Raw genomic sequence first — 10,354 nt, forward strand, 5'->3', positions numbered from 1 at the left:
CAGCTGTGCTCAGTGAGCGCTGTGTTGAGGGGTGAGGAGGGGTGTGTGTATCGGACACTGGAGGCTCTGCTGTCTCTCGGGCCGTCCCCGCTGGCATCCCCACGTGGCCAGTTAGCCTGCTTCGCCCTTTTCTACCTCTCCATCATGTCACTGCTGTGTGCCCTCTACTGCCACCTGGTCCCACGCTTCTGAGCCGAGACGCGCACACGATGTATACGCTGCATATACACACACAGTCTCTACACACTGATATAATCCACACACACACAGACTACACTCAGTCTACAAGCAGTCTTCCCCAGAGCTCTGACAGCGTTGCCACTGCCTACCCCAGTGGAGTGTGCAGTCCTCTCTGTGCAGTAACTCAGGCTCATGCTGAAGTAGGTTGAAGTCTCAAAAAACAAAAAACAACCAAACCAAAAAACAACATGCAACCCTCCAGTTCACCCTCTGTGTGTATCTTCAGTATCTTGACCCTGCATTTTGCCCTTTACTAATAAGACAAACCCTCTCCTGGTTGTTCTCCTAATCACCACTGGCCCTCACCACTCCCAAGTCCTAGACTCCTGTTTGTCATCTGTTGCATTTAGACCAGTTCAGACATAAATGAGCATCTGCCGCTGCCTCGGCCAATCTTGACCATCGGATTGATGACATAACATCACACCTTGCCAAAAAATTATTTTTTGTTTTGTTTTTATTATCATACACTTGATATGCAGGAAAGGAGATATTTTTCCTGTCTGTATCCATTGCCTTTTAAACCTGCAAACATCAATTTTCTACAGAGGAAACCTTTTGGGAAGCAATGACTAGATGGATCCTGTGTCATCCAGAATGCCTGATGACTGATGTCTTATGGGAGCCACAGGGTGGTTCATGCGGATTCATCAGGGAAGACGCAGGAGACCAGTGGATGTCAAGACTGCACTTCAGCAGGGAAATACTGCAGAAAGGTATGGGCTTTGCTCGTAAAGACATTAACTGTCTGGTGAAGCTGCCGCATAAAGAAAAACTTGTCTTTGAGGTTAGTTTTGCAACACATGATCTACTATTGGAGTGTTAATAGTTTTTATAGGAGAGAGAAAAGGGGCGTTGCTGGCGGGTTTTGATATGGGTAGCTTGTCGGACATCCAGTAAAGGATAGTAACTGTACAGTTTTTCTGTGAGACAGTCTCTGACAAGGCTGTAAAAGTCGCTGTCGAGGTTTAGTGATCTCTTGAATATGGAAGGTGTTGGATAAGGACAAGGTATTGTGGGGGGCGTGGCAGTGCCATATCCGGTTAAGGAGGAGTGCCAAGAACCTAGAGAAGGTCTGCCACCTCCTCAGTACCAAAGATCCTATATTTAAACGAGATAGTCAACTCCCCCTTTTCTTCCGTCTTTGAGACGCAATGCATTATTGGAGTAACAGAGTTCCAGTGGTGCTTTTCTGCCTAGCTATACAATGGAAAACCTGCCTCATATTATATTCAAAGCTTCTTTGTAAAAAACAATAGAATTTTTAACGTAATGCACCTGATTGTATTACAGACATCCCATCTTAACATATACAAGTTATTATTTCAATCAGCAACATTTTTACCTGGCCTGACAACAATGCTATAATCGCGGAAGTGTTGTCTATAGTACACATTGCTGGTTCAAATAATAACTCGTATATGTTAAGAAGGGGTGTATGTAATACAATCCAGATGCATCATGTTAAAAATGCAATTGTTTATTATTACAAAGAAAGCTTTTTCCATTATTTAAATAGGGATGAGTGCCACCAGAACTCGTTGTTATTCCCATAATGCATTGCGTCTCAAAGATGGAAGAAAAGGGGGAGTAACTATCTTGTTTAAATATAGGATCTTTGGTACTGAGGAGGTGGCAGACCTTCTCTGGGTTCTTGGCACACCTCCTTAACAAGATATGGCACTGCCACGCCCCCCCATACCTTGTCCTTCTCCAGCACCTTCCACATTCAAGAGATCACTAAATCTTGACAGCCAGACTTTTACACTTGTCAGAGACCGTCTCGCAGAAAAACTGCACAGTTACTATCCTTTACCGGATGTCCGACAAGATACCCATAACAAAACACACCAGCACGCCCCTTTTCTCTCTCCTATAAAAACTCTAACACTCCTCACAGATCATGTGTTGCAAATGTAACGGGGCTCATTCGTGTTATAATGAGCATGTTACAAAATGACGTAACCCCTCAGTAAAAGTAGTACAGTGTTATGCCTCCCACGGTGGGAGACCCGGTCTTTTGGTGTAGAGGGCTTAACACTGTACTGTGCTAGAGCCGCTGTGGTGCAGAGCGCTCGGAGGGCCGCCGGTGGTGTGTGGTTGGAATCCCGGGCGGGGAGCTCCGACCTGCATCGGCTACACAAATCTAATCTCAAATACATATTTTTCTTTCTGCAGCAGCTTCACCAGACAGTTCAATTCTTTACGACCAAAACCCATACCTTCCTGCAGTATTTCCCTGCTGAACTGCAGTATTGACATCTGCTGGTCTCCTGTGCCGCCTGGTGAATTGGACTGCGTTAACTCGCAGAGAACCGGAGGCTGCTTTCAACCAATCATGCTTTATAGTCTTCAATGATCTGCCTCCATCTGCCTTGCAGGTTTGAAAGAGCATAGGAGGGAAATTAGTTTTGAAGGAAGTCAAGAAGGAAAGGCTTGTGCCTGTATAACCCTATTATACTGTACTTAATACAATTATTACAAAATATAACCATGTATGCATGTACATATATATTTAATAAATTAAGCTGATTAATATATTCAACATTAATCATACAATGTTGTATCAAGTGGCTACAAATGTACAGTGTTAAAGTAAGAAACTAAGAAGATACGGTTTTGCAGTTAAAATTAATTTTCAATATATTTAAGTGTCATGATGTATATTTTGCCTGTGTATTTTGTCCTTATTAGTAGTACTACTGCTGGCTACTGTTTATAATTGTACAATACTCAAGTACTCAGTACTGAAAAGATGTATGAGTATGGGGACCAAATAGGCCATAATACATCAAATTGTGGCATACTAGATCTGTTTATGTGTGTGTATAATATCGGTTGTTCATGTGACTCCACTGGGGGGTATAGGACTAGGGGGACAACGGGAAATCAAGGCGGAAGCAGCAGGGCGAGCTTTGTCCTCAAGCAACACATTACTGAATGACTTAACCATGTCTATCTGAACAAGACATTAAAAATAAAATTTTAAATATTGATCACACTGTGTCCATGGTAGAAACTTATGGGGCGCCGTTTGTGGGACAAAATGCACATCATGTGCACGCAGTGTGCATTCCGTGGGACAAAATGCACATCATGTGCACGCAGTGTGCGTTCCGTGGGACAAAATGTGTATTGTGTGCACAAAAGAGCTTCCGTGCACGGAATTATGTATGACACAAATGGAGCCCCAAAGTGACACAATCCAATGTATTATGGCCTGTTTGGCCCCCATACTCTCGTACATCTTTTCAGTACTGAGTACTTGAATATTGTACAATTAAAAACAGTAGCCAGCAGTAGTGCTACTAATAAGGACAAAATACACCGGCAAAATATATTTAAGTGACATTAAGTGACATTATTTTAACTGCAAAACCATACCTTCTTAGTTGCTTATTTTAACACCATACATATGTAGCCACTCGATACAAAATTGTATGATTAATGTTGAATATATTAATCAGCTTAATTTATTAAATATATATGAACATGGTTATATTTTTTAATTGTATTAAGTACAGTATAATAGGGTTATGTCAAAACCCTATTATACCTTCAAAACTAATTTCCCTCCTTTGCTCTTTCAAACCTACAAGGCAGTTGGAGGCGGAGACTGTAAAGCATGACTGGCTGAAGCGGCCACCTCTTCTTAGCAATTTGTTTGCGAGTCGCATACCCTGGAGGCTCAGCCAGTCAGCCATTTACCTTGGAGCCTCCAGTGTAGGACTCCAGTACAGGCAGGATTAAGGCAGAGAAACAGTACAAAGTAAAGCAAACCCCACTGGATCTTCTAGAGCTGGGCCTCCCTTGTACCAGAACTGGAACTCCACTGAATTGGGATAACCTCCACACTGCCTCTGTAGAAACAAGAAAAACATGAATAAGTTCTGTAAAAATATCTACTCTGGGTCTCCCTTGTCCCGAGTCCAAGCTTAGGGATATGAAGGGGGAGAGAGAAAGAGGGAGTCAGTGTGCGTCTAACCCAGTGGTTCTCAATCCTGGTCCTGGCAGAACACTGACCCTGCAGTTTTTTGTTCCAACTGAGCTCTCAATTACTTAATTGAACCCTTAATTGAAGTAATTTGATTACATTTTAATCTTTACATTTTAATTTTAATTGTGTAACTGATCAAATGTTTGTTCCATAAAAAGATAATAATTTCCTTAATAATATCATACTTAACTTAAAACCTCTACTGTTAAACATAAATAAAAGGCTCTGATTTAGGAAATTATTAGTTCAATTAAGGGTTCAATTAAGTAAATGAGAGCTCAGTTTGAACAAAAACCAGCAGGATCAGTGTTCCCACAGGACCAGGATTGAGAACTACTGGTCTAACCTATTGGTCTTTACATTGCCACTGTCATGTCTCTTGCCACTATTCCCCTTTTCTCTCTCCCTCTCAGGGGTTGATTTTTGTCCCTGTTTTTCTTTTGTACTATATTATTATTATTATTATTATTATTATTATTATTATTATTATTATTATTATTATTTTATAATGTGATTCTGTGCTGTGTGTGTGGAAGGGGATATGGGTTCTTGATTTTTCTATTATAGGGGTTTTATATTCTGTTCTCTCCGCTGGCTGTGTGGTTCAGCCTTTATTTTTGAGAGAACAGCCATTCTTACAGTTTAGCCCACAGTCATACAGACACTACTGCAGGACAGATGCACAGTAAGTATGGGTGTCAACTGATGACACCAAACAGACTCCAGCTTTTGCAGCTGGTACAGAGGAACACATGCAGAAGGCAATTGCATTAACGAGCAGGCAGCACTGTGAGGTGGGTTTGAATCACTGTAGAAGACAAATGGTTACGCTTGTACCTCTGTTCCTGGAGAGCCGCAATCCTGCAGGATTTCCAGGTCTCTCTAAATGACAATCAATGGATACCTTGAACACAGGGACATATTGCGTAATTAAGATCCACAATTGGTTCAATTAAACAGTTAATGATCTGGATAGAACAATAACCTCCAGGACCAGAATCAGCAGCCCCTGCACTGTTTCAAAAACCTGTAAGTTTTGACCATACCCATCTGGCCAGTTAATCATCGAGAGAGGAGAGCCCTGTTTGTGGTCTGGGAGAGCCAGCCGATAAACTGACAAAAAAATCAGACTCTCGGCAGAGTCCCTCAGTGCCCAGAGCGCCGATTCCTTTCAGGCAGGATGAGACTTGACAATTTACAAATAAATTAAAATAGAAAGAAAGAAAGAGAAAATAATTAACCATTTTAACTTGCTCTTTAATGGATTTGGGGTTTGTAAAGGGAGGTTAAAGGTATTTTCTATAATTATTATCATGTTATTTTATCTTTGTATAGATATGTTTAACTTTTTTTTTTAACTGACCTGGGTGTGTTGTTGGCAATCATGTTATTGACCCCGGCTGCAGGGACCCCTGCGTGACTCTGTACAGTAAATAAATACATTCCATATGTTTAAAAGTATGTACTTCTTATTATATGTATGAATAATTTAAATGCCCCTTTTATTGTTTTTGTTTTTTCCCCCCTGTAGAGTTTACTGAACAAAACCCACTATATTAAATAAGAGTTTTCCAAGCCTACCTTGAATCTTTCTCTTATGTTCTCTTCCTGTGTCATTGATATTTACTTTAGCCCACTTAGGTACATGTAAGCTGTAGCATGAACTAGGGTGTCATTGTCACCTTGCACTGTTTGCCTCCAACTCTAGAACATTATGAGAACAGTTGGAAACAAATTTTGCCCTAAAGAACTGAACTGGTCTCCAAGCGAGAGTTCATGCTGATTCTGAACAGTGAACAGTGCACATCTTTCTGCTCCACAGCACACAGCCACACACCAAGGCCAGCAAAGCACATCACTGCAGATTCTTTAAGCAATGGATATTACAAATATGTTCTCACTTCACAGGTCCTCTCCGAAGTATAGTGCCAGCCTTTCCCCCTGACTTCTTCACTACTTCTTCTTCTTCTTGCCCTTCTCTTTACCCTTGGCCTTTCCCTTTTTGCCCTTCTTGAAGGGACCGAGCCCGCGTCGCACCAGAGTGCCTCGCCACCAGGACTGGATCTGAGAGACAGGTGTAGGGGGGGTATTAACCAAGATGGACATGTTAATACAGAGAGATGTGGATGTAATAGACTAATCAATGAGTAGAGAGACATTATAAAAATGAGAGAGTGCCTCAGTATGAGCAGACCTTGACTGCAGCGCTGCTCTCTGTTGCCTCCTGTTCCCTCAGTCTCCGGGCTGTCTCCTTCTCCACATGGTCCTCAATCACAAGCTGCTCACCCTCCCTGTACTGATACAGCACAAAGGATAAATGGAACAAAAATATACCCAGTGATCCTGGTTTCAGACCTAAACACACCTGTTCAAAACCGTCATCTTGAGTCCTCGTTTCTCTGCTGAAGTTCCTCAGATAGATACTGAGGATTTTGAAAATAGATTGTGAAAGACTACACAGAGCTCCTCTGACATTCCTGTATATGAACTGTGGGTGCTGTATAAAGGGTGTACAATGTGCATCCAGTGGGTTCAGTGACTATGCAGTAAAAGTGAATATAAACTGTGTTGAGTGTGTACCTGCTGGGCCAGCCCTTGTATGCTGGTCAGATTACGGGTTTTACTGCTCTTTGTCAAGTTGATCTCCTGCTGTTTGTCCTCCGTGTCTCTCTCATAGCACTCTACACACATCTCCAACTCCTCGATCACTCTCTGTGGGGCATAGAGACACACAGCCAAAATAACCCAACCGATCAGCTTCCAGACCAATAACTACTCCTCCAAGCAGATTCCTCCACTTTACCCAGAAGCGCCTATTGGTGAAGCTACCCCACATCTGACAATCATCTCACACCACATCACTGACCAGCCAATCAGTGAGCAGACGTTTTTCTGTGTAAACATGTAATCATGTAAACAATGTAGGAGGGACACTCACAATCTGTTGCTGCTCCTTCAGTAACTTCTCCATCTCAGTTTGAACACGTGTCACCTCGTCAATCTTATCCTGCACATGCTGGGTAGAAAGGGAGACAATTTTAACAGATTGGAAGATACAGAGAAGGAAGTACGCACACAAACACACACACCCTGCAGTGCCCCCATACCTGTACTGATGCCTGCAGCTCGTTCTCAGTGTGGGTGATGATCTTGTTATCCTGGTACACCTGCAGCTCTGCACTGTTCTTCATGTACTTGCCCTCCAGCCCTGCCTTGGCCTTCATTTCCAGGAGCTGGTCCTTCGCGAGGGCAATCATCTCATCCTCCCTCTGGGAAAGGGGAGGTATTTAAACCACTAAGACACATGGCTCTGCTTCAGCCTGCACTTCGGCCAGCGTTGTGCTGGTGTTGCAATGTGTTAACTTTGAATATTACTGTATGTATAAGTGTGATAGGATGTATATTGCAATATTCTATGTACGATAGATTCTGTTAATGTTCTGACAACAACCTCTGTGTTCCCGTTCCAGTACCTGTAGCTCCAGCTCATATTCTTGGTGGATGTCGACCAGCTGTGCCTGCAGAGCTCGGACTCTGTGCCTGCCCTCTTCCTCCCTGTCAACATACACACAGTGACTAGTTAGCGGTAATGTGTAGTGATCAGCAGTGCTTCACAGCAGCCTCTCAGAAGGACAAGCATGAGGGTTGGGTTTCACACAAAGGCACTAACCTGACGATGATGTCATGCAGATTGGCCTTCCTCTTCATCTTTGCCTGGATACCCAATAGCAGGCTCTGGACGGTGTCCTGTTCCTGAAGCTCCGCCAGCAGCTCTGAGATCATCTGCAATGCAAACTGCCTAAGACAAGGCGAAAAGTTGAAAAAGGTTATTTGTATAATGAATATTTATTGGACTTGTGTTCCTCTCCCTGCCCTCCCGTCCATCTCTCTTTCCCCCAACTTAGCACGTGACTAACCGGTTTCTCTGCTCTTTCAAAGGTTTCTCTGGAGGCCTGTGTTCCACCGCCTGTCTAACGTCAGCGGATACGATCTGAAAGATGGAAACACAGACACTAATGCTCAGACATACTCACAGACCTAATTGCAACTAGTGGCTGTCCTGTATGACACATTTCAGCTGTCCTGTGCAATGCTTGTCTGATCTTTATTTAGCTAGTGTTTACATACAATAGTTATAGTGTAAAGCACGGGTAAGAAATTCTAGTCCTGGAGTATCACACTCTTGGGGTTCCTGGGTTTTTCTTAATCATCAGTTGCTAAGTACTTAAATTATTAAATTATAATACTGACCAACTAAGCCAATCACTGGATTAACTGATTTATTAAAGGAACTGGGGAAAATAAAAAACAGAAGTGGCTGTAGCAATCTAGGAGCACAGTAACCTACCACTGCTGTAAAGACTTAATCAGTAAGAGAGAGTGACAGGAGCTTCACATTCAGGCATGGTCTGACAGACAGGGAAGCACACTGATTGGGAAGACACACCCTGATCAAAGCTACACACAATGTAACAAAGAGACACTGAGAGCTGCATTCATGACACACAGACATACAATGATAGACAGTCATACGGAGTAACAGAGGCCTGGGTGGTGCAGTACCATTTCTGCGTCGGAGCAGCCCTCATAGGTAACGGGCTTGATGTGTCTTAACACAGCCAGTTTGTCCACGCTGTCCTGTATGATTGTACACTTCTGGCGACACTGCACTCGTCTGGGCTGGACTGCCGTACCTACTAATACACAGCAACAGCAACTGTACACACCAACATTTACTGTCAATACAACACAAAGCCTGGGTACACAAACTTGGAAACGTGTCCCACCCAATCAGGAGGTGTAGTTTTGGTTATAATACTTTGGTTCACCTGAAAAACTTGAATGTGACACTGAAGGTCTCTGTTCATTTGCAATAAGGAAGCGAATCCCAAATTTCACCTAAATAACGTGTAGTAGTTTTGTCTGTACAATACCAGCAAGTTAAGACAGCATGCACATTTATATGAATTTCTTAATTTAAAACGGTAACATTAGTAATCTTACAACAATTGCATATTGAACTATATTCATGAAGGGTGTTACAGAGGTTTTTCATTTTTTCTAAAAAGGAGATAAAATGCAAATTAAAGTTAGCATGTATACATCAGAGCCAACAATTTGATCCAAAATACTGCGCGAGTCATTTTTCATTAATTTTGCAGCTTATTTGTACTTTGTGTGAGACAATAAGTGCCAGAAAAAACAAATTGCTATAAAAAGCCTTCATGAATACAATGTTTAATGTATTATGTAAAGTAGCACTATATTTTTAAAGGTATGGCAGTAGCAGTAAAATACTCCTAGATGGATATTAAGGGGATGTCACACTATTATGTTATTTTATATTTTTATATAGGCAAAACAATAACCCTCCCGCAGCGCAACACTGATTATAATATTCAATAACTGCATCCAATATGATTAAATGTTGGATGCGTTCACGATACATATGTCGTCATAGATTATGACAATTATTTGATGACATTCTGCACAACGTCAAGGCACACATATATTATTTGGTTGTATCAAAAGTAGACCGTAAAATGTGTTTGGTAGATTACTGTATGTCGTACAAACTCATCAGTAATTACATTATTGTAGCGTCATACTATATACATAGCCTATATAATATATTACATAACCAAAAAAGTACACTAATTGTAATGAGTTAAATATTATCACATAAAAACAAACTGGAACAATACTTACAATCTGGAGTTGCAAGTATTTCCACTCCCCGAACGGCCCTTGTAAGGATCTGACATCTCGGTCATAGCCCGCGTCGGATGCGCTCTGTATGACGTCACAAACATCTGATTAAAAAACGCTTTTCACAAACCTTTCAATAATTGGATGACTTGATTTGTTATTTTTATATTATGTTAAAGTTTTTAACAAAAAATATGAACTGCTAACATCAGACAGGAAAAGACAATACAAATTGTCACTTCTGCGAGTGACATGGCTGTACAAACAGCATATAACAACACTCTAATGATCGACTGTCATAATTATGCGAGCCTAGCAAATCCCTTGACGACTGTTATCGGATGAGGAGTGTCCACCTTTACCTATTACTACAAGTAAACTCCCTGCCTAGAAGAAAGGGCACGATAC

General features: G+C 41.7%; 1 protein-coding gene across 7 annotated transcripts; it reads right to left on the reverse strand.

Moving 5' to 3' along the window:
* Window positions 1–3,851: 3,851 nt before the first annotated feature.
* On the reverse strand, window positions 3,852–10,050 carry LOC136754072 (dynein regulatory complex protein 9-like). 7 transcript variants are annotated; one of them, XM_066710412.1, is made up of 13 exons: window positions 9,947–10,050; window positions 8,801–8,931; window positions 8,155–8,228; window positions 7,908–8,036; window positions 7,711–7,792; window positions 7,345–7,506; window positions 7,176–7,253; window positions 6,818–6,949; window positions 6,432–6,533; window positions 6,139–6,301; window positions 5,601–5,659; window positions 5,075–5,119; window positions 3,852–4,100 (listed from the first exon to the last, which is right to left on the reverse strand). In XM_066710412.1, the coding sequence occupies exons 2-10, from the start codon at window positions 8,801–8,803 to the stop codon at window positions 6,191–6,193; spliced, it is 873 nt and encodes a 290-aa protein (XP_066566509.1). In that variant the 5' UTR covers window positions 8,804–8,931; window positions 9,947–10,050; the 3' UTR covers window positions 3,852–4,100; window positions 5,075–5,119; window positions 5,601–5,659; window positions 6,139–6,190. The 7 variants fall into 7 exon arrangements, with proteins under 7 accessions (XP_066566509.1, XP_066566506.1, XP_066566507.1 ...); XM_066710409.1 differs by having other exon boundaries at window positions 5,075–5,141; XM_066710410.1 differs by having other exon boundaries at window positions 5,075–5,141; window positions 8,801–8,934; window positions 9,947–10,018.
* Window positions 10,051–10,354: the final 304 nt, after the last annotated feature.

This window comes from Amia ocellicauda, chromosome 7 (assembly GCF_036373705.1).
Source record: "Amia ocellicauda isolate fAmiCal2 chromosome 7, fAmiCal2.hap1, whole genome shotgun sequence".
Classification (NCBI taxonomy): Eukaryota; Metazoa; Chordata; class Actinopteri; order Amiiformes; family Amiidae; genus Amia; species Amia ocellicauda.

Coding starts and splice junctions, on each gene's coding strand:
- LOC136754072 (XM_066710413.1), bottom strand. Junction 7,793..7,907: donor CTGCATGACATCATCGTCAG/GTTAGTGCCTTT, acceptor GTATGTTGACAG/GGAGGAAGAGGGCAGGCACA. Junction 6,950..7,175: donor TGAAGGAGCAGCAACAGATT/GTGAGTGTCCCT, acceptor TATGCCCCACAG/AGAGTGATCGAGGAGTTGGA.